This window comes from Anser anser, assembly GCF_964211835.1.
Source record: "Anser anser genome assembly, chromosome: 3".
Classification (NCBI taxonomy): domain Eukaryota; kingdom Metazoa; phylum Chordata; class Aves; order Anseriformes; family Anatidae; genus Anser; species Anser anser.
In genome coordinates this window covers 98,701,212-98,728,875 of record NC_139722.1, presented here as the reverse complement: position 1 = coordinate 98,728,875, position 27,664 = coordinate 98,701,212, and the positions used below count along the sequence as shown (strand labels likewise).

At 39.2% G+C, this 27,664-nt stretch overlaps 1 protein-coding gene across 1 annotated transcript; it reads right to left on the bottom strand.

The window, feature by feature from the left end:
* Positions 1 to 8,958: 8,958 nt before the first annotated feature.
* Positions 8,959 to 27,649, bottom strand: LBR (lamin B receptor). Its single transcript, XM_083828503.1, has 14 exons — positions 27,478 to 27,649; positions 23,161 to 23,341; positions 21,873 to 22,061; positions 20,725 to 20,808; positions 20,184 to 20,361; positions 19,381 to 19,577; positions 18,528 to 18,582; positions 16,482 to 16,676; positions 14,660 to 14,763; positions 14,117 to 14,242; positions 13,845 to 14,013; positions 12,801 to 12,881; positions 12,577 to 12,699; positions 8,959 to 11,448 (listed from the first exon to the last, which is right to left on the bottom strand). The coding sequence occupies exons 2-14, from the start codon at positions 23,323 to 23,325 to the stop codon at positions 11,288 to 11,290; spliced, it is 1,827 nt and encodes a 608-aa protein (XP_083684629.1). The 5' UTR covers positions 23,326 to 23,341; positions 27,478 to 27,649; the 3' UTR covers positions 8,959 to 11,287.
* Positions 27,650 to 27,664: the final 15 nt, after the last annotated feature.

The following is a 27,664-nucleotide window of genomic DNA, read 5'->3' as shown; positions in this document are numbered from 1 at the left end:
GTGAACTCTTATCACTGAAGGATGAAGATAAGCCATGTGTTAATTAACATTAAATTAGTGCCATTAAAATAAGTGAAGCTTAGTTACTTCGTTGAATTTCTTAATGATATGTTCCATGGTATGTATGGTCTCAGCACTCTTCAGAGTAACTTTAGCTTGTCATTTTTTATACTGGCTTATGAAGTCCCTTTCCTATCATTTGAGAGTATCTTCAGGTTTTCTACCATCTTGTTCCAAATGTCCCAAAATACAAAAATGTTACATGATTGGTTTTGATCAACTATCTGACCTCCATTATTTGATTAATGGTTGAGTAAAAACTGTATTTTTTTAGTAGTTTTATCTATGGTATCTGGTAATTTCAGTTGTGTCAGTTCAGTTTTCATTCAAGACTCTCTTGATACTCTCAATTTTTAAGGACTGTAAAGTGTGCTGGAAGGTTGCAAAGGTGAAGACCAGATGTGGTTGAATGACATTCTGTAGACCCTATATCACCACATATCTTAATTCTAGGTATATACCAGGTGCTCTAGAACTCCTGGAGCTCTGGTTGTATTTTCCCATTAATTACAAGCTCATGGAAGTTTCAAGATTTGATGTTTCATCTGGGAAAGTAATCCTTTTTAAGCTGAACACTACTTTAATATCGTAGCCCATGGGATATATGTATCATACATACAGAACAAATACTTTCAAAATGAAGGCAAAGTAATTGACCAGAAATTTATTCAAGATGGTGAGATCTTGGCACATTCTACCTTCTGTCCCACAGCCTATTTTCAATCTGATTTTCAGTGAGAGTTGATAAAACCTGGGATTCTGAGGTTAGGAAAAAGCAAAACAAAACAAAACAAAAACAGATATCACTGGGACCAACACCAAAAGGCAACCACCAAGAAAACAACAAAAACAACAAAAAACAACCTCAAACTGGTGAAGACCATGTAAAAAGCTGTAATGTGTATCAGTTTATGGCAGGCAAATATTTGAAAATGATAATAAACTGTTTAAATTATTGATTTTTCTCTGTTTCATTCATTTCAGGGAAAAAAAAAATCTGGAAAAACATTCTGACAAGTTGCAGTCACTATTAGGAAAACTTTGTGTATTTGCATTTACTTGGGCACCTGGAGGTGTTTTGAGAGGAGAGGATGATTATGAAGAAGATTCACTGATCAGCATAAGGAGGCTGTGTGAGAGTGGTAAAAATAACATGAATAACATTTAGTTTCAATAGTCTTGTGCAAGATTTATTTGAAGGAGCACCACCCCTTTGTAATCCTTATATATGAAATATATGTCATGTCATTCATTAATATTATCGTGTTTCTGTTATATCGTTTCATTTTTCAAGACTGAAATATGTAATTAATATGCACAACTGGTTTTGAAAGCCTTCTATTAGAATATGACATTGTATATTTAAGAAGAAAATCCAATGAGTAATTCTCTATTTTCAAATTCAGTGCCAGATCATCTTCTAGAAGCCACGACTGTCATTATGAGGATTAGATGCAGTCATATTCACATTAATAGTAAGACTGAGAAAGGGTAGAGCATTAGGATAGCTCAGCCATGGTTTCTACTTTGGATGATATTTATAGTGATTTGATGAACGTCCTTCATAAAGCAGAATATTAAATTCTAGAGCATTTAATGACTTTAACATGTAGTCATTCTTACCTTCTCTCCTTTGGATCAGTTCGCTGGGGCATTTTTAACCATGCATAATGAGACTGCAATCAAGATATAACAAATTATGGGTAGAAAGCAGTGATTTGTTGGTTAGCACACACACGCAAGACGGTCGGGGTTTAATGAGATACAGACCTCTCTGTCTACATACAGATCAGATCTAACATCAGGATCTGTTTTCTCCTCCTTCTGGCGTGGATGTTAGACAGCTCCAGGGCTTAGTACAGAGCTGCCACAATCCTGCTAGAAACATGCTACTGTAATAAGGAAACTGTCAAGAAAATCTTATTGTATGTAAGTGGCTAAGTTTTTTTTACAACCAGGTTGTATTACTGTTTCATGGCATCAACCCCAAACTCTCTTGGAACCGGAAGCATCTCCTACCAAGTCTCTATTAGGTTATTCAAAGTTCATTTTGCTGATTTTTTACTCTTATATTTCCAGACTGGAGACTTTTCCATTTCTCTCATGGTAGATTTCTGAGGAGCATCTGAGGAGTCTTTTCTAATTCAGTCCACCAATGGCACTTTAATCTTATGGCAAATCCTATTTACTTCTTAGTAGGAAAGCTGCTTAAACCCCTGGCAAAATTTTCCCATCTTCATTTGTTTTTCTGATATCAATTATACTTGCCAGAGAAGGAAAAAAATCAAAGCTCTGATAGCTAATTTTCTTTACACTGTTGTTTATTTTTAAGGATGAAGTAACTCTCAGGACACTTTCGAGCATCTTACACGTCTTTATTCTAAGTAAGTCAAAAAACTTATCTGCCTGTGATTTCTTCCAAACCCGTATTAATCTGGTGCAGGAGCTTTCTCTCATATGCTGAGTATTAGTTGTGTTTTATCTTTTTATACCAACAGAACAAAATCCTTTAAAGGCTTTCCTTATCTTTTAGTGTCAGATGCTGAGAAGTCCTAAGATTTACATATTTCCTTAAAGAGAATTTCTCCATAAAGAGAATTTCTCCTTAAAGAGAATTTTGCATAACTGACTTGTGCAAATATGTTATGAGATTGTTGAAATTAAATCCTCTGCACCAGTTAGGGCTCATTCAGTAAGAGCTCAGGCCAAAAAAAAAATGGGGTTTTACATGCAGCATGCTTGCAGTTGAAAACTGTGAATCAGACATTTGAAACTCCACTTAAATTCTTAATGTGCACTTTTTGACAATCTGAACCTGAGCTCACAGGAAACAGGACTGCAGTTTTATCCACTGCTTTGGAACCTGCCTCATCACCTCTGGATGTTGGATTATTCTCAAGTTTAAACTACTCTGGCTCTTCTGTGATTTAAAATACTATTTAACATGAGGAAAAAAATCCCAGAAATATGGTTAAAATAACCTTGAGTTTTTATGTGCTGCTCAGGAAGGTTCTGTCCCTTTTTAAGAGCTCTCTTAGCAACAGTATCACATTTGGCGATGCTGTTCTTCAGTCCTCCTAAGGTACATTTCACAGACATTTCTGCTCATCACCTGCCTAAAGACAAAATGTGATACTTTCCTATCTGACCACAGTGAGATTTCCTTGGGGCTTGCTACACACACTAGCTAAGGACCTGATACAAAGGAAATTTGCATTCACGTCTTTCAGCCCACAAGGGGAAATTTTTCACTTTTTTTTTTTTTTTCCACTTGTTAGTGTCCTTCCTTAACATTGCCTCTTCCAAAGCAGTAAGAAGTCCAGGCTGCTGTAGCTGATCTTCACTTTTGGGATAAGATTATTCCTAGGACACATCCTACATTTCTCCCTGCAGTGGACCTTGAATTTTGCCCTAGTCAGGAATTATTTTGCTGTCAGTCTTTCCTAGAACTTGTACCATGACAGGTGCAGCATCGTTTAGTTTCTTGGATGCCAGACATGCCCAATTATTCTGCTTATGGAGTAAGAAGCCTTTCAGCAGGACACCTTGTTGCCACAAAAGAGATGTTTGGACACACATGTATATGTGAACAATATATCTCCGTGAGCTTCCAGATACTGACAGTAATTGTTCTAGTCTTTATGTCCATTTCCTGTTAAAAACAGACAAACAAAAAAATCATTTCTGTCACCCATTGTGCCTTTTTGTCTCCAAAATACTTTTTTGTCATCCATTGTTTCTTTTAGATTACAAAATCTTCTTGGCTTTGATACATTCATTATATGCATATTCTCCCAGCATGTTGACACCTCTGATTATCACAGCAATACAAACTTTGTGATAAATACACGTAGCTGGACTGAAGATACCAACTTCAACCTATTTTTCATGAGCATAAATCACATTCCTGACCTATGATATTTGCCTGTAGTGGGAGAAAGCCTGAAGAGCACTTCCTGACAGAGTAGTTCAGAATAAGCCAGTTGAACAAATTAGGTATGAAGTAGAAAAACATTTATGGAGAGAGACAGACTGGGAGAACCCAGCAGATATAATACTTCAGCGTCTATTTCACGTGTTTTCTGACAGTTGCTATTTTAAACAATTATTACTTAAAAGCTGTTTTGTTGATGAGATTTTTATTCTAATTTATTATTTTCTCACTGAACAGTTTACTTAGAAGAAGCTGTGAAAATTATGTATTTTGGTAATAGCACACACAGGCATAACAGGACTAATTTGATAAAAGGCCTTTTAGGAAACATTTATGGAGCAACTTGTGTATCACTAATCTTATATTCTTTAACATCTCAAAATAGATGTGTATGATGGAGAGACCTGATGAAGTCTTGAACATAAATTGAAAATGTTGCACTACTGTAATTCAGTAAGTCATATTAGCTATACTACCATTACTATTCCAATGGTGACTGATCATGAATAAATACTTTTGTTTCTTTTAGTTCCATTTTATAAATGGCATTAAATAATACCAGGTAGACTTGGTAAAAACAATGATTATAATGGAACAAACTGCATTTTTATATTGCCTTTTTTTTTTTTTTTTTAATTTTTACAATTACATCTCTGCTTACAGATAAGTGTTGCGGTAAAGGGTGAAGTAACTGGGAGTGACGCCCAACTAGCCATTGTAAGTCTGGCTGCGTTCAGGGTACTGAACAATCACAAATACAGAGTCACAAATAATGTAATACACCCTTGTAGTGGGTTTATGGGGCAAGGTTTTGGTAGTAGGGGGCCATAAGGGTGGCTTCTGTGAGAAGAATCCAGAAGCTGCCCCATGGTAGGTAAGGGCACCACTGCTGACCAGAGCCGAGCCAGTAAGTGATGTTGTTTGCACCTCTGTGAGAGCATATTTAAGACAGGGAAAACAAAACAAGCAAACAAAACACTGCCACACACAGCAGCTGGAAGAGTGAGAGGAGTGAGAAGCAGCCTTGCAGGCGCCAAGGTCGGTGAAGAAGGAGGGGGGAGAGGTGCTCCAGGCACGCAGCAGCAGTTCCCCTGCGGCCTGTGGAGAGGCCCCTGGTGGAGCAGGCTGTCCCCCTGCAGCCCATGGGTCCCACACGGAGCAGATCTCCACGCTGCAGCCCGTGGAGGAGCCCCCGGTGGAGCAGGTGGATGTGGCCTGGAGGAGGCTGCGGCCCATGGAGAGCCCCCGCAGGAGCAGGCCCCGGGCCGGAGCTGCAGCCCGTGGAGAGGAGCTGCTGCCCGTGGGGGACCCGTGCTGGAGCAGTTTGCTCCTGGGGGATGGATGGACCCCGTGGTACGGAGCCATGTGGGAGCAGTGCTTGAAGAGCTGCTGCCTGTGGGAAGCTCATGCCAGATCAGTTCAGTAAGGATGGCATCCCGTGGGAGGGACCCCACATGGAGCAGGGGACAAGAGTGACAGAGACGAAATGGCAGAGACAAAGTGCCATAGACTGACCATAACCCCCATTCCCCCGTTCCCCTGAGCCCCTCGGGGAAGAGGTGGAAGAGGGCGGATGTGGGGAGCGTGTTTTTGGTTTCTTTCCTTTGTTTCTCACTTCTCTAGCTTGTTAGTAATAGGCAATAAATCTTACCATCTCCCTACTGTGAGTCTGTTTTGCCCGTTACGATAATTGTTGAGCAATTTCCCCGTCCTTATCTCAACCCTTGAGCCCTTTGTGTCGTATTTTCTTCCCCTTTCTCTTTGAGGAGGAGGAGTAAGAGAGCAGTTGTGGTGGAGCTCAGCTGCCCACCTGAGTAAAGCCACCACAACCCTCAGTCTAGTCGCATTCTGTGAACTACCGTGGCCACACTTAAACAGTTTGGTCGCGTTCGGTGAGAACTACCATGGCTAGATTTAATGAGAAGTGCAATTTATTAAAGCAACAGGTACACAGGTTCTTTGGATTGCCGGTGATAAATTCACTGTCTGCAAGCACATACAAATACCAAAATCATGAATAATGCAGCCTGGCTATAAATGCATTAAAAGGTATAAAGTGACTCTACAGAGATTTCTAAGTTTCCTGCAGAGGCACTTGGTATATATATCTCTCTATATATGTATATTTATGATGTTCAAATCTTACCCAAATGTATCCCAAGGGGGGGGGGGGGGGGGGGGCTCAGCCCATTGACTGATCCCAGAAGTCAGAAGGTATCTTTCGCAATGGTATCTCACCTCTCACCCTCTCTCTTAAGCCAATTTATATTATTTTCTATCTTTTAGGTGGAGCTTGAGTGACTCTAGTTGTGCATATCTTGGTTACGATTGGTTCAAAAGTGTCTCATTTTTGTTTAAAGATATAGGTTCAGAGAAATTCAGAGCACATGCTCAGTGAGGGGTGGTCACACCTTGGAGGCAGATAGCCTTTGGGATAATTATATCATTACATAATGATTATATATAAATTATATAATATATATTATAATGATTATATTTATTATTATAAATATAATATATTGTATATGTTATATAATATTACATATTATTTATTAATAATTTATTCTCGTTTATTATTATATAATTATAATATATAATACAATATATAATATATAATGTATATTGTAATTATACTAATAAATGAGATAAAGGCTCATTGTATGGACAAGTTGATGTAAATTGTATGGTGCATATTATCAGCTGGGGGAGCACTACAGCCAAAACTTGTAGGACTTTATAAGGTACAGCTGGTGCAGCTCAAATGATAGGCACTTACTTCAAAAGTTCATGAAGTTTTTAGCAAACTACAGTTTAGACTGCTGATAAAGATTAAGCATTTATTTTTTTAATTAAGCATTTTCTTTCATTTTGCTAGTATTTTATAAAATATAAACTGTATTAAAGGAACAGAACCCCAGATCTTCACAGACATTAAAGAAGCCACATGTCCTCTGGGTGAAACCTGTTACCACTCATCACATTGCAAAAGAAAGCATCAGCTAAAGAAATCAGCCAAAAAAAAAGACCGAAGTAAAAGCTTCCATAGAAAGAAATCTCCACCCCTGTGTCAGTCCTGCCACAAAGGTGTCAGGGCTTCCAGCTGCCTTAGGCTAAAGCTCGGACTGTGGACATTATCTGAGTGTTTATGGCATGCTTTTGTGCTATGTGCTAGCGCAGTATTGACTTTTCCAAGCTGCCTCAAAAGCCTGACATATTAGAGCCCTCTGCTGCTCATTTTTAGCAAATGGGAAATACTAGCAAAATGTAATCACATAGGTGAGCACAAGAATTCTTGCTGCATAAGATGAATAAAGAAAATGTATGAATTTTTCTGACGCTCTGACAGAGTATCTGTCCTAACACAATTCATGCATCTGTGCAACATTTCTTTCCTGATTTAAAAGTTTTGATCTGATGCTGGCTTCAAGAGCATTGTCCTCTCTTTGATTGCTCTTTCTCCAATGCCTTCAAATGACAAGTTTACTAACATACGATGAACGGGACTTTACGTGGGTTCAAACCCACACGCATATAAATACCTTAAGGGAGGGTGTAAAGTGGATGGAGCCAGGTTCTTTTCAGTGGCACCCAGTGCCAGGACAAGAGGAAAAGGGCACACAGTGGAACACAGGAGGTTCTGTCCAAACATCAGGAAACACTTCTTCACTGTGCAGGTGACTGAGCACTGACACCTGAGATTGCCCAGGGAGGTTGTGGAGTCTCCCTCCTTGGCGATCTTCAAAAGCTGCGGGGGTGGAGGGAGGGAGGGAGGAAGGGGAGGGGAGCTCTTTTCAACCACTCGCATAGCATTCCTCCCATGGGATGCCATCCTTCCTGCGTGGGCTTCCCACATACAACAGTTCAAGAATTGCTCGAATAGGGGTCCATACCACAGCTTGCATCCTTCAGGAATGGGCAGCTCCAGCACAGCTCCCCTACAAGCCGCAGCTCCAGCCAGAAGTCTGCTCCTGTGGGGGTTCTCCATAGGCTGCAGCCTCCTCCAGGCCACATCCACCTGCTCCACCACAGGCTTCTCTACGAGCTGCAACATGGAGCTGTTCAGGTACAGGACCCATGGGCTGCAGGGGGACAGCCTGCTCCACCAGGGGCCTCTCCACAGCCCGGAGAGGACTTCTTCACCAGCACTTGGAAAACCCTCTTCCTTCTTCACTGACCTTGGTGGCTGATGTGGCTCTAAATTTTCTCACCCCTCTATCCAAACCGCTGTTGCAGTTTTTTTCCCCCCTTTCTTAAATACGTTCTCCCAGACGCACAACCAGCACCACTCATTGGCTCAGCTCTGGCCAGGCAAGTCCCTTTTGGACCCAGCTGAAACTGTCTCTTATCTAACACAAGGTAGTTTCTGGAGCATACACACAGTCCCCACCAAAACCTTACCCCTTAAGCCCGATACACTCTCTGAAGCCATCATCTCTTCCAGTAATCACTTTTACCTAACTTAGGAATAACTGAAGTTACTGCAGGACCAGATCTCTCTGGACAGACTGGAGAGCTGGGCAATCACCAACCACATGAAGTTTAACAAGAGCAAGTCCAGGTCCTGCACCTGGGACGGAGCAACCCTGGCTATACGTACAGACTGGGCAATGAGACGCTGGAGAGCAGCCCCGCAGAGAGGGATCTGGGGGTTGTGGTTGACAGCAAGTTGAACATGAGCCAGCAGTGTGCCCTGGCAGCCAGGAGGGCCAACCGTATCCTGGGGTGCATCAAGCACGGCATCGCTAGTCGGTCGAGGGAAGTGATTGTCCCACTCTACTCTGCGCTGGTGCGGCCTCACCTCGAGTACTGTGTGCAGTTCTGGGCACCACAGTACAAAAAGGACATGAAACTGTTGGAGAGTGTCCAGAGGAGGGTGACGACGGTGAAGGGCCTAGAGGGGTTTGCCATTGTGAGTTTTTAAATCAGACACCACCATAAACTAGCAAAAAAAATGTACTACAAAATTTTAAGCAAGAGCTTTATTTTAGCTTATAGGCTTGTTTGTATTAAAAACAATTACTTCAAAATCAAGTTCACATAAAACTCAGCATGTAAATGAAAAAACTGAAGTTATCATCAATCAAGATCTGTTTCTGAAAGAAAAGGAGTCTGAATTACATTTTAATAATCTTGTATGGCAACAGATAAAATTGGGATGGCAGTAGCATCTCAGAGTTCACAGGCTGAGTTAAACTGTCCCCAGCTTCAGTGTATTTTTAAAACACCAGCTGCAAGCTCGTGCAGTTAAATGATTGCTACATTTCCCATTAACCCACTGAGCAATCATAAAAAAAATCCCAGTTTCATCTGCTACTTCACAGGAATGAATGCTCTTCAGTGTTGTTACAGGCACTGCTCTTTTTCCAGCAAGCAAAGTACTTATCCTAAAACATTTTCCTTACAACATCAAAATACAGATTTTCTGAAGACACTCAAAAAAAATCAAGCTCAGCAAGCTACATTATATACACTTTAAATGTACAATTACCATTAAAAATGTCTGTGTACAAAAAGAGGGTTTTCAATTAAAAAACAAAGAAACTCCACATGCTAAATTTCAATTACATCAACATTTCAAAAGAACTGACCATAATTAAAAATAGCAACATTCTGATTTGTTAGTAACCTTCCCACAAGCAACTGCAGATGTACCTGCAATTCCTTCTCTGCTACACATTTAAGATTCTGATAAGCTTTTAGAGAGAATTTGTGCTATAAACCTTGCTTATGAAGTATGTGAAAAGTTAGCAGTTGTGAAGACAGAATAGTAGTTCTAGTTAATTAATACAAGATTATTTCAGTAAAATATAAAATTATTCTACTTAAGTAAATACTGAAATGGCATCTGATTTACAGCCAGTTAGACAAAGAACACAGCTAATGACTAGAACACATACATCAGTTAAAAAGTCAAATATATACAAAAATATATTAGAAAGTGGTCAAGTTAAACCACAGGCTCATGTAAAAAATGTTTTAAATAGCAGTAGCAAAAAATAGCTATTTTCTCTATCTGCAACAGTACAAAAGGCAAAACCTACATATGAGGTAGCAATGCCAAATTCAAAAAAAAAACAACTTTGGAATGAGGAGCACTTCCTACATTTTCATAGCATATCTGTCAACACAAATATTTAAATGAACACTTCAATTGTTTTGAGAATTAATACATTAATTTACAAAAATCTTTATTAAATCAACTTTTTTTAATTGCTAGAAACGGATTTAGTTAAAAAAAATGTCTCCTGCTCCTAAAAAGGTTATCACATTTTCAAATCCAAACACTGTACAGCAAAAACGTGGAAGCTTTATTATACACACTCAGTAAATGCTATGGTACATTAAGACATATTTTACAAAGATCGGAATAAGCCAACTGTGGTCATTTTACTCTTTTCAGTCAAATATGCATCATTGCAACTTTTGCTACCCCTGTGTTTGTTTCTAGATGCAGGATTAGGATTCACTACTCACTTCTTCAGCTCCATCTGCAGCTGAAGTGAGCGCTTGTATCATCTACCTTCAGGAATCTGAGCCAGCAGTGTGGCGTCCCTCTAGAGGGGGCCAGGGGCAGCTCAGAGTCCCTCTCGGCCCCTGCTGAAGTTGCCTTAAGAATGGTGAGGAAGTATTTGTGCTCTCCTCCTCATTCTGTCCACTCATCCCTTCTACTGGTCAGAAGGGGGCATCTGAACCTTCCTGACCAAAAATCCCACTAACAGAAAAGCTAGAAGGGGGAGGAACCACCCAGCTGCAGTGTGCCAACCCCAGGCCAGGGGCCACAGGCAATACCACAAGTGGTGTGGGCCCTTGCAGGGGCTGAATCTTCCACCTGTAGCTCCACTGACCAAAAATAGCACTGCCTGCTCCTCCAGTTCAGGCAAGTAAGTCAGACATCTGAAGTTAGATGGTACAAGTAACACCAAAAAATTAACTGGGTGGAACTTCCATATTTATTGTATTAAGAAAATAATATACTTTACATCACAGTGCTTAATTAATGTAATAAAAAAAGTGTAAACTCAGGATTCTAAATAAATTTTAACTTGAAAAATTAGGGCTCCAAGACTTTTTAAAATTCACAATTTTTTTCTTTTAAACTGAGGTCATAGACAGTCAGTTCACATAACTCATGTATTTAAGATTACTTGCAAATACTTGTTGATGCACTCCATTGTTTGGTCACTTTTGTTTTTTTAAAGCCTAAATAAATTGACCAAGTGCAAAGGTAAGAGGTATATTTTTATTTGCAAAGAAACTTTAGAAGTAATTTGCAAAACAGGTATCTGGAGTGCTCTAGTAAATGTAAGGAAATATGCGGTATGGTACACGCTGACAATACCTTTCCCATGCCAAGCCATACTTTTTCTTACAATGATGTTCATCACGAGCTTCCCGATGAACAAGCAAGCAGATGAAATAAATCACATAGAAATATGGCAAAATGTGATTAAAACCTGCAGACAAAAATGTGAGAAACATCATTTTTAACACATTAAAAATACCAAAAATTTTAGTTGTTAACATGTGGTGACATAAACCCATTACGAACTGAAGCATCTTTTACTCGTAGAGTATCAAATATTCAGCAGGATAGTACAAATATTGTGAAATTTACACGTAAATGGGAACACTCCCCTTCCCCTCCCCCCACCCCCAAAATAATAATCCTTAAAATTCAGAGTCTCAAAATCAACCAACTTCACTCTCAATGTCTGTAAAGCTGTCCAATATTTAAGTTCTTTAGCTATCAAACACACAAATAGCTAAGCTTCTGCAGCGCTGGGCTGCCACATACGAGCCCCCAGGGATTTCTCTGTTTTGGGGGTAAATAGTAAACTCTACCTTTGCTCAGAGCACACTACTCAATTTCCCTCCCACTCCCCCCATGCAGTTACTGACAGAGGACTCAAGTCCATCATTTTCATGTAGAAATCCTCTTCCAAGATACAGTCTGCAAGTGTATATGCTAATCAGTATTGCCTAATTTCAAATAAAGTCCAAAATCCCTGGAGGTACACTTCAACTCCAGCAGCCTGTCCTTGCTGATGCTCCTGGTCAAGGCCTTAACCACTTGGTCAAAGACCCACTCTTTTGTAACTCCTTATGTCCCACAGCCTGCAAAAGTTCGACTCTGCCATGAGGTAGAGTAGGTCCTGCCTCAGAATATCTGCCACGCTCTTTTTTGTGTTTTTATTGAAGGGAAGCTCCTTCAGGCAAGCGAGGAGGCTAAAGCCATTTTTCTAACTTGAATGAACTTTGCAACTTTTTAGAAACCCTCTATGGAAACACGATAGCACAGCTAGTAGCCTTAAAATGAAGGAGTAAGAATTTGTTAGCAAACAAGCCCCATCATTATTGAATGACAAAGTGTCAGAACTAAGTGTCAAATCTATATTAAGATATAAAAGAGAAGATTCAAGAGAAAATAGGTGTCACATCAACCTTGCAAAACAGAAATTTGCCATTCATTTAATTCCAGCTTTTATCATCTCTAATAATTATCACTTTGCATTTCAAAACCAGTCAGATGCCAAAACACAGAAGCATTTTAGTTAAAATCCACTTTCATTTTAGGAACTTACCACAGGGTAGGGACCATGCTAATGCCATGATGATGTCACCAAGATAATTAGGGTGACGGACAAAACCCCACCAACCTGTAACAAGAAGCCCTTTTCCAGTTGCAGTGGGTATAAATTTCAGATCTGTGAAGAAAGTATTGTAGTCAATACAACAACTGAAATGTGCACATCAATATTCCAAAGAGTAAAGCAATTGAAGAAATAAAAAAAAAAAATGCACTTACAGGCCAATTTGGGATCTGCTGGATTCCTTCGGAAACTATTTTTCTGAGAATTTGCACTACGGAATATGTAATACCCAATACCTGAAAATAAATATTATTTATTTTCCATGTTCTGTGTTTTCTGTTTCCTGACCTTTAAAAACATTCACATGCCTTCTGTCACTCTTATTACATTGAAATCAGTTACGTCTCTGAGGAAAAGACATTCTCCAGTTCTCAGAGCTCTAACAAGCCAGAAATGCTACTGGTAAACTGTGTTCCGTATGCTTTCACAAGTTAATGATCAACTTTTAAGATTTTGTAGGAACTGTACTTTCGCATCTAGCTTACGTTTGTATCTGAAGAGGATCACACACATTAAATGTATACCTTCATTGTCTTTCTGTTTCAATTTTGTCAAGCTCACAATTAACTTTTTCTTTCAAGTTCACTACCTCAATAAAAGGTAAACAACAAACTAGATGGCCACATTGGTGCAAATCTAAGGTCCCCTAAAGACATGAGATCCTTTCTCAAAGTTCTCAAGTTCTCAGCTGGAAGATTATTTCCACTGAGACGAGTGGAAGTAACACCTGTTCCTATGGGCATCAGGGAAGGAGATACAAGTTATCAAAACAAACAACAGAACCTCTTTTCCCCTAGCTTCAATAAACTGTGGCCAACAGGGTTGTGTTTTTTTTTTTTGTTTTGTTTTAGAAGAATCACTCACAATAGGAAGCAGTACTTTTCCAGATTTGATTTTAAAAGGCAACTACAACACTATATTCTATGCATTTTAAGTTGTAACTCTGTCTAGGTTGCATCCATCTGAAAATGTTTCTTGACAGAACAAAAGAGGTGTCCAGATTCTCCTTTATCCTTCGTATAGTATCACATCACATTCTTTGTTTTAAATAGTAGCCAAACATGTGTCCTCCAACTGTGCTTAATGGAGAAAATATGATTACTGCATCCTAGCTGAAGCTCCCCCACCTTACAACTCAAATTATCAGAGTCAGTATTACATCGTCACTATCAGTAACAATAACATCTACTATAACTTACCATTCAGAATAATAATTGCAGCAGCAACAGGCCAAGAAATTGCAGTAGGATGTCCAACTAAATAGAAGGCCTGCAGACTGTAGACAAATGGAACCCATACCAAATCTCCAAATGCTAGCATGAATCCAAATCCATCATGGGTAATATCCATTGTAGTCAAAACAGCTTCCTAGAAACATGGAGGATGGAATTTAGAATTCACAAAGCCTCGTTATATAAACACTGTAAATAGAAACAGTATCAGTTTAATACAGGGTTGAAGATTTGTTTACCTCATTCCAAAGAGCATCTACCACATAAAGAAGCTGAAAGCTGTTCACAAGTATCATTGACAAAGATGGCATACTCTGATTATGTATCTTCATCTCAGCCAAGAGCATCACCAAGTTTATAACAACCTAGTTAAAAAATATATTTTATTACAAGTTTTCCTTGTAAAATCCAGTGTTTTTTTTCTATTATACCATAGTACATTTTAATATAGATGGTTTTGACTGATACTTAAGCATAAAAAAATAAAAAAATCTGTTCAGAGACAACAATTTGTAACTAACCACTTTTGTGAAGCAGTAGCCTCAGCATATGAGTACTTTAAAAAGAAGTTTTCATTTTTCACAAAGCAAAGAAGCATAGGAGTTGTCCTAAAGTAAATAAAAATGGTCATTACAGATTTACCAACATAAAACCATATAAGTATTTTTCCTGTATTTTTAAGTATTTTTAAGTTTAAGTATTTAAGTATTTTTAAGTAAATATTGTATTCTTAGCACCTATCATGAAAAAAAGTCATAAAGTAGCTCTGATTACTGACTCACCCAGCCAATTAATCCTGGACGCAACTCACAGAAGTATTTGAGGTCAAAACTGCCAATACGAGGGTTCAATTCATGTCCAGTAAAGAAGTCATAAACAAAATACCCTGCAGATGAGACACGCTCCTTGTTAGAAATATCAGTCCTTTTATCCATCACTATGTTTCCTATAAGGCACTTGCTACTCTATACTAAAGGACTGTCATTATAAATAAAAAAGCAATATTTTGGCAAAAAATATTTGAGAGTATATGCAAAGTATGAAGCAATGGTTTGTATTTTAAGAGGCCCAGGTATCTTATTTATTAGAAGGGCTAAACACTTCAGAAGTTACTGTAGTCTTATCTCTCTTTGACTTTATTCCTTTTTTTCAGCCTTATCCTGGAAATCATCCATGATGATCTTAATGCTAAGTTATTCTACTTTTCCTCCTACTTCTTTACTCTTCTCTGCGAACAAGAATTTCTTTAGCCATGACAACAACATGTGTATCAAGAGATGGACAAGGAAAATATTACCTTAACTTCTAGACACCCTGCACTGAGTTAACTAGTAACAACCACCGTGCAGAACAGCTACAGGTTTCTACTGTGCCACTTACAGATTAGAACTGCATTTTTAAAAAGAAAAAAAAATATCATCATTGCAGTATTTCCTTTCACATGCATCTATGTTGCAGTGACAAAACAACCGAAGATGTATGAATATTTCATTTTAACACATTAAATGTTCTGTCTGTAAATTCCCTATGTCACACTACCACTATTTTTATAAGCAGTTTGTTTAACGCTAATTGACTTCTTCAGACTATCCATTGTCCTACAAAGACATATACATATAATTGGCAATTCCCAGATAGGCAGCTTGATGACTGACTCAAAACTGTCATTTAAAAACTCAGTTTAACTAAGTAGTTACAAGTGTGCAGCAAAACAAAAGTTATCTTTGAAATGCACTGTTATTTCTAGTTCTGTACCTGACTTCCCACTGCCAGAATGTCTTAACTGAAATGTCTTTTCAGTTTTTCCTTCCATCCCAGTTGTTTCTGGAAAAGTCCCACCAACTGGGGTACTATGAAGATAACTAGATAAGCCTCTTGACAAATACAGAAAAATTAAAAAACAAAACCAAAACTCTTCTCTCATACGTACAGGACTAGACCAGCCAAGACATTTGAGTAAGTGTACCAGTCTGGGCCGATACAGTGTACCAGTTTTGGCTGGGATATAATTAATTGTCTTTAAAGTAACTTCCATGGTGCCAAGTTTTGGATTTGTGACCAAAACAATGTTGATAACACATTTTAGCTATTGTTGAATTATGCTAATACAGCATCTAGGTTTTCTTTATTTTTTCCACTCTGCCCCTCCCAGCACACAGGTTGGGTGCAGAGAAGAGGCTGGGAGGGAACAAAGCTGGGGACAGGTGACCCAAATTGACCAAAGCAATATACCATATAATGGATCATCATGTTCAGAAAAAAAAAAAAAGGAAAAAGGTGTGTGGGGGAAGTATGGGGGACTTGCCAGAGGTTGCCCTTCTGATTCTCTCCCCCACCCAAATGGGGAGAGTGAGCAAGTGAATGCGTGGTAGTTAGCTGCTTGCTGGGGTTTACCCACACCAATAACCTGCGCAAGATAATCCAACAAAAAATTTTAAGTGTTTTACAGTACCTGTGTGTGAACAAAAATGCCAACTTGCAACATTAACACTGCATTTGGAGAAAGCAAGAGTCAGTACTACCTGCCTTAAATCTAACCTTTAATTCATAAATATGAAACTGTAGCAAATAACTGTAAGGAAATTATCCAAAATATTAACTCACCAGAATTTCCACCTGGTGCTAGGTCTTCCTCAGGTGCTTTCAAGGACCGGATATACAGATAAATGCTCAATCCCATAGAAAAAACTGCAGCTGATACTGCAAACTGCAGGAAGTGTTCGTACAAATAATGAAGTTCGAATTGAAAATATAATAATATTCCAATAATTGCAGCAGTCAAAACAAAAGCATAAAACCCTAAAGGATGTAGAAGAAAACCATTTTAGTGAAGATTAAAAAAAAAACAAAAAAGTTAAGTCATTCTTAGTAGAATCTACCCAGTCCAGCCTGTCTGCATATTTACTTCCAAGATTTAAGTGTTTACCTATATTCCAATAATGTATTACATAGCCCATGCTCCTTCTGGGGCACAGCAGTGTAGATATTCTGTGTCCTGAAATTCCCTGTGCTCTTTATCAAAAAGGCAGGAACACTTTGAGCACTCCTTAATTTTTACAACATAGGATACAACTTCAAATTCTAGTGTAACAATGGACAGTGCCTCTACTACTGGGTAATGACAGCAGGTCACAAAAATCTTATCTTTGGGACAGCTCAAAAAAACCACTTTTTCTTCAAGTATTTATCTTCATACATGCCTTGATACAGTAATTAAAGTATTAAAGTAACTGTCAAGTCAAAAATTGAACACAATTTGTACTTTGAGAATATAAAATCATGGGCAGTAGTAGAATAATGTCCAAATGTAAGGAAACGGCTGTACAAAGCAATCCCATAAGTACTGCCTAAGGACACTCTTACAGAATAATAGAATGGCTGCAGTTGGAAGGGCCCTCCAAGGGCAACTTGTCCAACCCACCTGCTGCTCGAGCAGGGCCATACAGAGCAGGTTGCCCAGGATGATATTCAGATAACTTCTGATTATGCCCAAGCATAGATTCTACCACCTCTCTGGAAAACCTGTGTCAGTGCTCAGTCACCCTCGCAGTAAAGAAGTACTTCCTGATGTTCAAATGAAACACCCCATGTTTCAGTTTGTGACCACTGTGTCTTGTCCTGTCCCTAGTCATCTTCCTTTCCTCAAGGAGGCTTTCAAAGTTGCTTTGAGAATTAGCGTTTGAAGTAGCAAGAAGATTTTTGGAACCATCCAAATCAAGTAGCTTCTATACTATGAAGTGGAGAAAAAAAAAAAAAGGCAGGACTATATCCCTACTATAAACAGAAGTCAAAAAAAACACACTAAAGTTTTGAGGCAGCCTAAATAACCCACTTCTTCAGGTTGTAATTTATTCCTGCTTCTGTGGTTTGTAGCCCTGTTCCATCTTAAAACGAGACTTAAAAATGGTGCATCTTACAAGATTATGACAAAACACCACTGAACTTATTAATGTAATGTTTTAATTCCTTTACCAACAGGCAGTGTCTTTGAACTGACTGTCGATCAAATAGGTGGTCTGGAACACCTGGTGAGGCATCAAACTACACTTTTCTCTTTAAGCCAGGAAAAGCAGGACTGCTCAAGGGTGTTAAACCATACTCTAAACTTAGGCGAGAAACTTGCCTGAAAAATAGGAAGTGAAATCATAGCTGAATAAAGACTCAGAACTGTTCTTTGACAGGCAAGAAGAACATCCTAAATCAACTACAACATACTTTTTACTAGCCTGTAAATCAGAGACATCCAAAAAGATGATCTAAGACACATGGGATAACATCTCTTCAGGTCACTCCTGAACATCTCCTTTGGAGTAACAGTCCTTGTTACACGAGCATTACTAAAAATCCGATAGGCAACTGCCTGTTTAGCATTTACGTGATGAATACAACAAGTGTCACCAACCACAACTGGATGGTAAACCAGATGCCCTGTATCATCTAATGCCTTGCTATTGTGGCAGTTAATTCCTTCATTATTAACCCTCCTGCTCCAAGAAAAGCCTCATCACGTTTCACGATACATTTACAACAGATATCTAGTTTAACTATAGAGTGCATCTTTCTTCATTTGTTATCTTTAATTTGCAGTACTGAGCACTACAAATCAGGTAGGGGGTTCAAATTTCAGAATGAGCAATTACCACATCTTACCATTTATCCTGTACTGCAGTTTTGTTCCATTTGAAAGAGGTAGGCCTTCCACAACCTAGGAAGGACAAAATACTAATGTTTCAACAAAATACTTTGAGAGCACTGGAAAGGGAAGGACAATCATGGACATCTCCATCATCACCACCACAAATCAAATTAACTGGCTGGACGTATTCAAATCTGAAGACCATGCACTGTTTTTAAAAGCACACTTTGGATATCAAAAGAAAAAGGGTAACAGTTTCAAATTAAATAAAAAAAATAAAAATCTTATTCCTAGCATCAAGAAAACAGAACAACAGCTCCACTCATTTCAAACAGGTGTACCAACAGAACAATTCAACAGACTGATCTATTTATTCTAGTATTCTTTCAGAACCTGGCAATATCCCTCAAGTCACAAGAAGACTGTAATAGACCATTTACCTGATTAATATGGCTAGAATAGTTAATACGATCCTCCATGCTTTAGAAAGTAATCTTAATTTCTGGGAAGTTCTTTTCTACTGGGTATCAGTAACTGAAACTGGGTATCAAACAGTCTTCAGGTTTAAAAGTCAGATACCTGGAATTCTTCTAGAATTCTGCTACGAAAATTTTATCCATGCTTTGAATTGCTATGTAATGCTTTCTGCCTCTTCCACTACAGAACTATGAAATGCACAGCCATTAAATTCTTAACAAACTGTGTTCTTTTAAGCTTACAGAAATCAGCAGTAGCTATCTGTCAGCTTAATACGAAAAAGAAATTAATTTGCTTTCAGAAATCACTGCATTATGCACATGCTTCATCTTTCAGCCTAACTCACAAACCAACTATCCATAAAGGTGCAGTTGCTACTGAATAGCTTACCTTTCCAATTGGCAGCAAGTAGAACAGAGCTTGAAGGAAAAACCACAGAAGAAAGACACCAAACACCCTAGCTTCCCAGAGACTTTCAAGTGCTGGCATAGGAGGAGGGAAGTTCATAAGGCTGGGGTCATCTTGTTCACACATCAACAGCAAGTAGAATACAGTAGCAGGTAGGAAAAATATCAGCATGAAGGTCCCTGTAAACAGACATCACGCAATATTAGAAGATAAGCATGGGAAAATTAAAAAAAAAAACTACTTTCAATCCCACTAATAAAGCTTGATACTAACATCAGTAGCAAAGAAGAAATCATTATCTATCCCTGCAACAAGACAGCAGCAATCCCTCAATCACATAATAGGATACAGAGACATTCCTCTCACTCCCACAGGGGGGTCATATAACCAAACCAAAGGATTGCATTCATTACATCCCTTTAAAACTGTCAAAACAACAACAACAAAAGTATAAAGAATCAAGAATCAAACTCAGGTTTGGAGCATTTAGCTTTAAAAATGTAAAAAACTTTGCTAGTTACTTCCAGATAAGATTTATAAAACATTCAAATCTCGCTGTGCAGGGGCAGGATCAAGATCTCCACAACATTTCACAAGAGAACCATACGTTACAGCATTTCTTTGACTTTTACCAGCATCACCCTAGACTGTCACTGAAGCACTGTCATATGATTCTGGAGTCTGCAACTAGGGCCCAGAAACAGGAAAAACAGTCCTTCATAGGACAGTATGGTCAATAACTAAAAAATGTAAAGTTCAACTATTACTAAAATTTGCACACATACCAAATCTTCCACCAAACTCCAGCTCTTTTGTTTTTGCTGATACTTTCTCAGTAGTTTTTACTGTCTCAAAAACCTTTTTCTCTGAATATATCTCTTCTTTTTTCTTTTCTTCTTTTCTTGGACGCAAGCTGTACTGATCAAGCACACGCTCTATTTCCAGGTCTGGTTTCAATTTTTGCTGATAATGAATGAAAAGAATTTACTAAAAAAAATCTAGTTATTTTACCTTATTTTACTCAGGACATTATTCATTGTAACACGACAATATACGATGTATTCTACTTCGACACAGTACTTATACATTTTAAATGAAGAATCCGCTAAACCCACTATCACTGCGATCACGTAAGTCACAATTAAATATTCAGCAGCAGTTCCAGTATGGGTCATCCATTCCCACCCTCTTTGCTTCTGGTCTAACCATTAGTTATTCTGCTCTGTGCATTAGCTAACCATCAGGAATAAAGAACTGATTTGACTGAAAAATTCACTTTCTACGGACAAACATTAAAACATAAAACAACGTTCTCTGCAGTTGTACCTCCAAGATTTTGCTGGATGTGTCATTTCTCTCTGTGCTGTCAGGTTCACCATTGTACCTTCTGGTGTTGTTCTCACTTGGTTTCTGGTTAAAAGAAATATAGTTTTAGCTTTCTGAAAATTTTATCTCCATTAAGTATAAAATGAACAATTAAGGACACTAAGGATCTAGTTTGTTTCAACTGAAACTGCTCTGGTTTTCTCCACATGAAAACAAGCAGGTTCAACATCCTAAGCAGACAGTTTCAGCTCACAAAGAAGGGAAGAAAAGCCATTTAGAAAAAAGGAAAAGGTTGCTATGCTTTTTTTTTTTTTTTAATTAAGAGTGGAATTAAGAGATAACTTGGAAACTCTATTCTATTTTTAACTCATCAGTAGGAAGTGCCAAGTACAAAATACATGCATATTTAGTAATATTATTAAAACTGAGGAAATTTCAGAGTCCTGTAAATGGCAGTGCTATGCAGGAGTGTGAAAATTTGGTTTTCTATTATACAACCTTCTGAGAAATTCTCTTCCAAAAACACTCTAGTCTATACAACTGTGGGAAGACAACTCATTGCTTTGTTTTATTTTAACGTAAGCTTTGTAGAAAAGGACCAGGTCATTCCAGTCATTAAAAAAAAACACAACAGATTAATCCTACTTCTCAATTAAAAGCCAGAAGAACGACGATATTTTAATCTTTTTGTCCAAAGTGAAGTGTAACCGCTGGCTACAAGCCACTTAAAATGAACACATGGTCTGTTTAATTTAAAGTGGTTTGGTTTAGTTTAAGCCCAACTAAAATTAAGATCTATTTTCAATAGCAAATAGCAAAGGTAATTTCCTGTTCTAGGGACTGCATCTCAGACAAGTATTCACGTGAAGACATCTTAAGAGTACATGGGGCAGAAGAAACACTGTTTACAGTTCCACCAAACTCACACAGAACATTTCAATGATTTCTTCACAACTTGGCAAGCTAGAAAGCCTATTTTTTAAGTAGTAAGGCATTTCTATGATACATTTTTGCAGCTAATTATGTTGCTCAGGAAACATGAAGTACACCTGACTCTTACAGTAATAAACCCAGTAAACATAAAAATACGTTTTGGGGAAAAAAAAGTGACGCTGCAACCAAGAACAAACAAGCAAGCAAAACAATACCAGTAGGGCTAAATTGGTTTCCTGAATAATTTTCTTTTTGTCATCTTTATGTTCTCTGCTTTGAGAAGAAGAACGACGTCTGCCTTTTGCTGGCCGACCGGGAGATCTAGATCGAGATCTGCTAGTACTTCTTCTGGAAGGAGAACTTGAAGAAGACTGGCTTTTCCTGTGCTTGAACGATGATTGGGACTAACAGAAAGAGTGGAAGAAAGCAAAATCTTGTCTTAGACATTCCAAAGAATAGCTTTAGAAGCATTATTTTTTGTGATGACGACTCTGGCATATAGTTTTACAGAACTGCCTTTTTAGTTTTTTAGTTGATACTGTACAAGGGTGTTAAGAAAGAGTAATTACAGCACACTCATTTTGCTGGTAATACCTAAATAATCCTGTCCCAAGTCCAACTGCTGACAATTCCTGTCAAAGCTACAGAAATCAGGACATAATCTATAAATGTGAGCACCAAACTCATAAGCCTACTATCCACCTAAGCTTTTGTATATGACTTCTATTAAGGCTACCATTTCATTTCCTTGGCTTTATTAATACATTTGCCATGTCAAGATGCAATGATCTGCATAATGCAACACAACTCAAATGTAAAAAAAATTAAGTCAGCTAAAAATCATTAAATTAGATATGAAAACTGATTCCATAAAGTTTTCCCCACAAGTATACATTTGAATTTCTCAGTGGAGTCTGCAATTCTGATTTTCCCATATAACATTTACACAATACAACTTTCATATGGCACAAATGCTTTACGACAAAGGAAGGTACTTTCTCAGTTAGAGTTTGCTAACCTGCAAACAAAGTAAACAAGTTAGAAAGTCTCAAAGCAATGAACAACTTCTAGCTCAAGCCTGAAATATTTTGTCCAACAAGAAGCCAGTCACTCACATACACTGCCACTATAAGGTTAAAGTATAGTTCACATAAATTAATATCAAGCCTCTAATTATTGGCTTTCTAAGATACCGCCAAACAATTTTTATAAACAATCACTCTATTATAGAGTTCCTGAAGGACCAGACATCTTTTCACCCCAAAGGTGTCACTGCTTTTACAACATAAAGAAAATAATCATGCTTCTTTAAAAACATGGACAGTATGCTGAACTTGAGATGTCCCATAATAAAGAACTATTCTTTAGCACCAATTCCTTGGAGACAGTTAACAAAAATTTGCAAAACGACTATCCAATTGTAAGTTGTATTCTTATCTACATCACAAAAATCAGTATAATCTTCCATTAGAAATACCGTTATTTCTATGAAGGCATACTCACCTTTATATCACTTTCTTTCAAAGCAAGTTCAGTCCCATCTTTGTACTTAACAGTATAAAGATGAGTAACATCATCGTAATTAGTCACTTGTACTTCATAATACAGGACACTTCCTGGCCAACGACCCATCACCACCTCGCCATCGGCAAACCTCCGGTTCGGCATTTTCCAAATGCAATTCCTAGAAAATAAGTAAGTTAATAGTTATAACGTCTAAATATTAGGCTTATTTTTTCCCCTACTGTCTCTCCTCATCATTTAGGCTGGAACAGAGAAGCTTTAAAGTAAACAACTCTTCACCTTAAACATGCAAAATCTTCCTGATTAAAAAAAGTGATGCATTTCCCAAATACTAGACAGAAGAAATAGGTTTAAAATAGAGCAAAGACTGTAGTTAGATGCTACAAAAAATGTTCCAAATGCATTAATAGTACATCTAGATAATTCTTCTGTATCATCTCCATCAAAAGCAGGCTATATATTTGACCCAGTACATATATGTAGCTGGTTCTATCTAGAGGGGGGAAAAAAAAGTAAATGAGATGACATCTAAATGTCCTCTAACCCTCTTTTTCTGTGGTTCTAAAGAATTACATATGCATTCATCCCTAAATGCGAAAATAACATGTTCCCAGTCTATTCCATACACATTACTTGCCCAGGTTGTCCAGAGAAGTTGTGGATGCCCTGTCCCTGGAAGTTTTCAAGGCTGGTTCGCTGGGGCTTTGGACAATCTGGTCCAGTGGAAAGTATCCCCACCCACAGAGCGGGGTTGGAATTAGAGGATCTTTATGGGGACCTTCCAACCCAAACCATTTTATGATTCTGTGATTAGCCACATTACTTATGCCCTTCAATTTGTTAAGCCAAACATTCAAAAGCTAGGGAACACCAGAATTCTGGCTCCTACCTGGATTGAATATTTTCTCTTTTCCACCTATTTCATCCCTGTCTGCACCATAAGGTTTTTACTTGATTTTAGCAGAATATGGCTTAACTGACTACCACCCTTGGTCCCCTATGCTGGGGTACTGAGAAAACTGTAACTTGAAATCATGCTTTTAAATCTAAAGCCCTGTGAAATACTTTGAAAAGTTCCTGATATTAAGCTGTTGCCATCTAAAAATAAGTAACTATACTAACAGATATTCTTATTACTTGAAATTCTGACTCAGGTCTCAACATACAGAGTGAGGGTATCTTACAAATCTAGGGTAAAATACACACAAGCTTACATGCTATCACCGTGTGTATAATGAACTTTGCAGCTTGAAATAGGAAAAAAAAATCAGCAAAAATTTCTGTTTCAAAGCATTTTTTAAATCTTGTTTGCTATGTGAAGCCCCACAAAACATTTGGAAAACAAATATTGAACTAGATACTCATTCATTACACATTAACTAACCTGCAGCAAAAAATCAGGTTCTTTGGCAAACCATCATAACACTCTGGGGGACAGAGCTAAAGAAGGCTGTTCAATCAGCTTTAATTTTGGCACTGCCTGACACTGCTGCTGTAGGTACATTTTATACCTGTGTAGGTCTCCAAGTCAGAAAGAAGAAAACAAAGACTCAGCAAAATTGCCTCATTTCTTGCTAATACCGTGAATTGCTTCAGAACAGAAATAGCTGACCATCCCCTTTGCTGTATGATATTTCAAGAAGTTAAGACAGTAAGTTTTATCAGTTAATTTCACTGCTACTTGCCAATTAGTAAAATTGGCACCTCCACAAACTTAAGAGGTCTACTCCATGTTTGTAGGCACCTGCTCTCCCAGCTCATCTGATTTCTACCAACAGTTTCTTGCCACAGTCTCTTGTTACTTTCTTTCTCTTCCTGAATTTCAATTCATTCAACCCTGTCTCTTTCCAGAGAGTTTAACCCCCTCAAACTGCATACCCTTGTTTCTTACCACTTCATGAAACAATTTCTCTACTTTCATTTCAAATTCTTTTCATTCTCTCCCTGCTCCCGTTTAATTCCCTGGGGTTTTACTGCCTTTTCTGCCCTTGTTCATTGAAGTGGTTGCAGTTCCTCATCACCACCTTTGGGCTCAAGATTTGATCTCAACATCACATCTGCTTCTGTGTCCAGTTCTCTTAGCCAAAAGCCAATTCTCTCTCTAAGAGATTTGTGTCTACTACTGCTCTCCCCCCAGTCTTTTTCACAGTTACAGCTTCCTCCTCCTCTTCCAAACATAATCGAAGTTCTAGTCCTGTATACCAAATCCAGGCATGGATTTCACCAGACGTCCTAACCTGATCTATGCCTTAAAATTTATACTTAAAATTGGTTCTTAAAAATTTTTATCGATCACTTAAACAATTAGATACATTTTTATAGGGATAACAAAATACAACTCTCTGCCAAACTTCAAAGCTCAGTGTTTTAGTAGACAGACTGAAGAAAAGGAAATCTTAATTCTTTTTACAAGGCAGTAAGACCTTTTCCTCCTCCAACCTTGCACTCAAATGGAGCTGAAGTTGGCTTTGAGAAGTTAGGAAATGTGGCTGAAGCAGAAGAATCTGAAAAAAATGTTGTTATTCAGCCTGAGGTAGAGAGCAGTGATACAAGATTCCAGATTAATAAGTAAATCTAAGTAAAGACTTTTTTCTGATTTGAAAGTAACAAAGAGTATTAATAATGGAAAGTTTGTTTCTTCCATTTTTTTCTTTAAGTATTAAAGCTTCATAATGATGCCAAACCTTAAACACTAAAAAAAAAAAAAAAGTATTACCTGTTACCCTGTCAAAAATTACCACCTCCTGCACCAGTGCACCCTCTGCGAGGGAGTTTTGCAATCCTCATTCCACATATCCCACTTCAAAAACCTACATCATTTAAAGGCAGCTTTCATCTCCTCAGATAACAAAAATCATTACTGGCAAGCCTTCAACTGTTCAGATAATAAAAATCACTACTGGCATAAAAAAAAAAGATAGGATGCCTTAAAAACAAAACAACAAAAAAAATCTCTCATTTTACTAATTAATTTTGAATTTAGCACTCTTTCAAGCTCAACACATGTTCCTGATAATTTTCACTGTATCAGAAGGCATCAGCCTACTGTTCACTGTGGTCCTATGCAAACCTTTTATTTAACTCAAAGGGCTTCAATATATACATATATCGAAGTTACCTCCAGAGACAAATTATTTCATACAGCAAATGCTGCACTGTATAGATACCTGACCATGGGTAGCCTCAATTACTCCTAGGATGAAATTAGTGTTTTTTGTGTTTTTTCTTTTGAATAATTATGAACTTCCTTAAGGAACTCGGGATCTAAGGAAATGGCTCAAAAGGATTTTGTATCCCTCTGCCAAGCCAATTAATTCAGAAATGTCTGGAACCTAAATTTGGTCAAGAAGAAAATAACTACTGACTGAACCATGAACTAAACAGTTAGAGAAACATACTGCCCCATGAATCTATTTCTGGTCTTTCTTAATGGCCCTCCCACTAGATATGTAGAAAGGTATTTCAGTCCAGAAGAAAAAGACTTGTTGTAAGAGCTTGTAGTCCCTAGAAGATCACACCACACCAGGTGCTGTGTTTTGAGAAATTAAAAAAGAAAATAATAGAGGGGTTCCCTCTTGGAAGAGCTGTGGAAAGTTCGTATGTAGCCAGTGATTCTATGTATTAATTGTGACACCCCAACACTGGTGGATAACATCGTGTATGTCAGAAGAGGGAAAGTCGCTGCTGAACTCGACAAAGATTGAACGGCTAAAAACCAGTCAATTCCCACAAAGCCAGCCCTGGGCAGGGAAACCCGGTCTCAGGGCCGTGCTTTTCCCCGCCGACGCTGACAGCGGAGAGGGAAAGCGCCTGAACCCCAAGCGCCCAGGGGCGGCCGCGAACCACCGCGGCGGGGTGCATGCCCCGGCGGCGCGCTGTTGACAGGAAGGCGCCCACATGCCGGAGGCGGCGGAGGCCCGGCCCCCAGGCCCCGCTGGGCGGCCCCGCCCGCACCGCGAGCCCGGGCCTGGCGCGGGGCCTCCGCCGCGGGGGAAGGGAGGGGCCGCGCCGCGCCAGGCCGCCCCTCGGCGCCCCCCCCATGAGGGAGGGGAGGCCGCGACCTTCCGCCGCGCCGCCCCCGGAGCCGAGAGGCGCTCCGGCGGCACGGACGTAGCGGGGAGCGCTGCCCGGGCCCGCGGCGGAGCAGGGCGGCGGAGCCGGGCCCGCGAGGCCTCCCCGCGGCCGCGGCCCCACGCCGGCGCAGAGAGGCGGCGGCGGCGATTGGCCGGAGCGCTGCCCTCGGGAAGGCCGCCGAGGGGCTGTGCCCCGCCCCGCGCCGCGCCGCCGAGCCCTTACCTGGCGGCCGCCCGCAGCGGGCCGGGCGGGACGGGACGTGCCGGGACGGGACGTGCCTCCGCGGAGCAGCGCGACCGGGCCCCGAGCGCGGCGCTCCTCAGCCGCGGTAACGACGGTTAGGGCCGCGCAACGGTCCGGCCTCCGGCCACGCCCCCTTCCCGGCGCCAAGCGCGCCGATTGGCCGGGA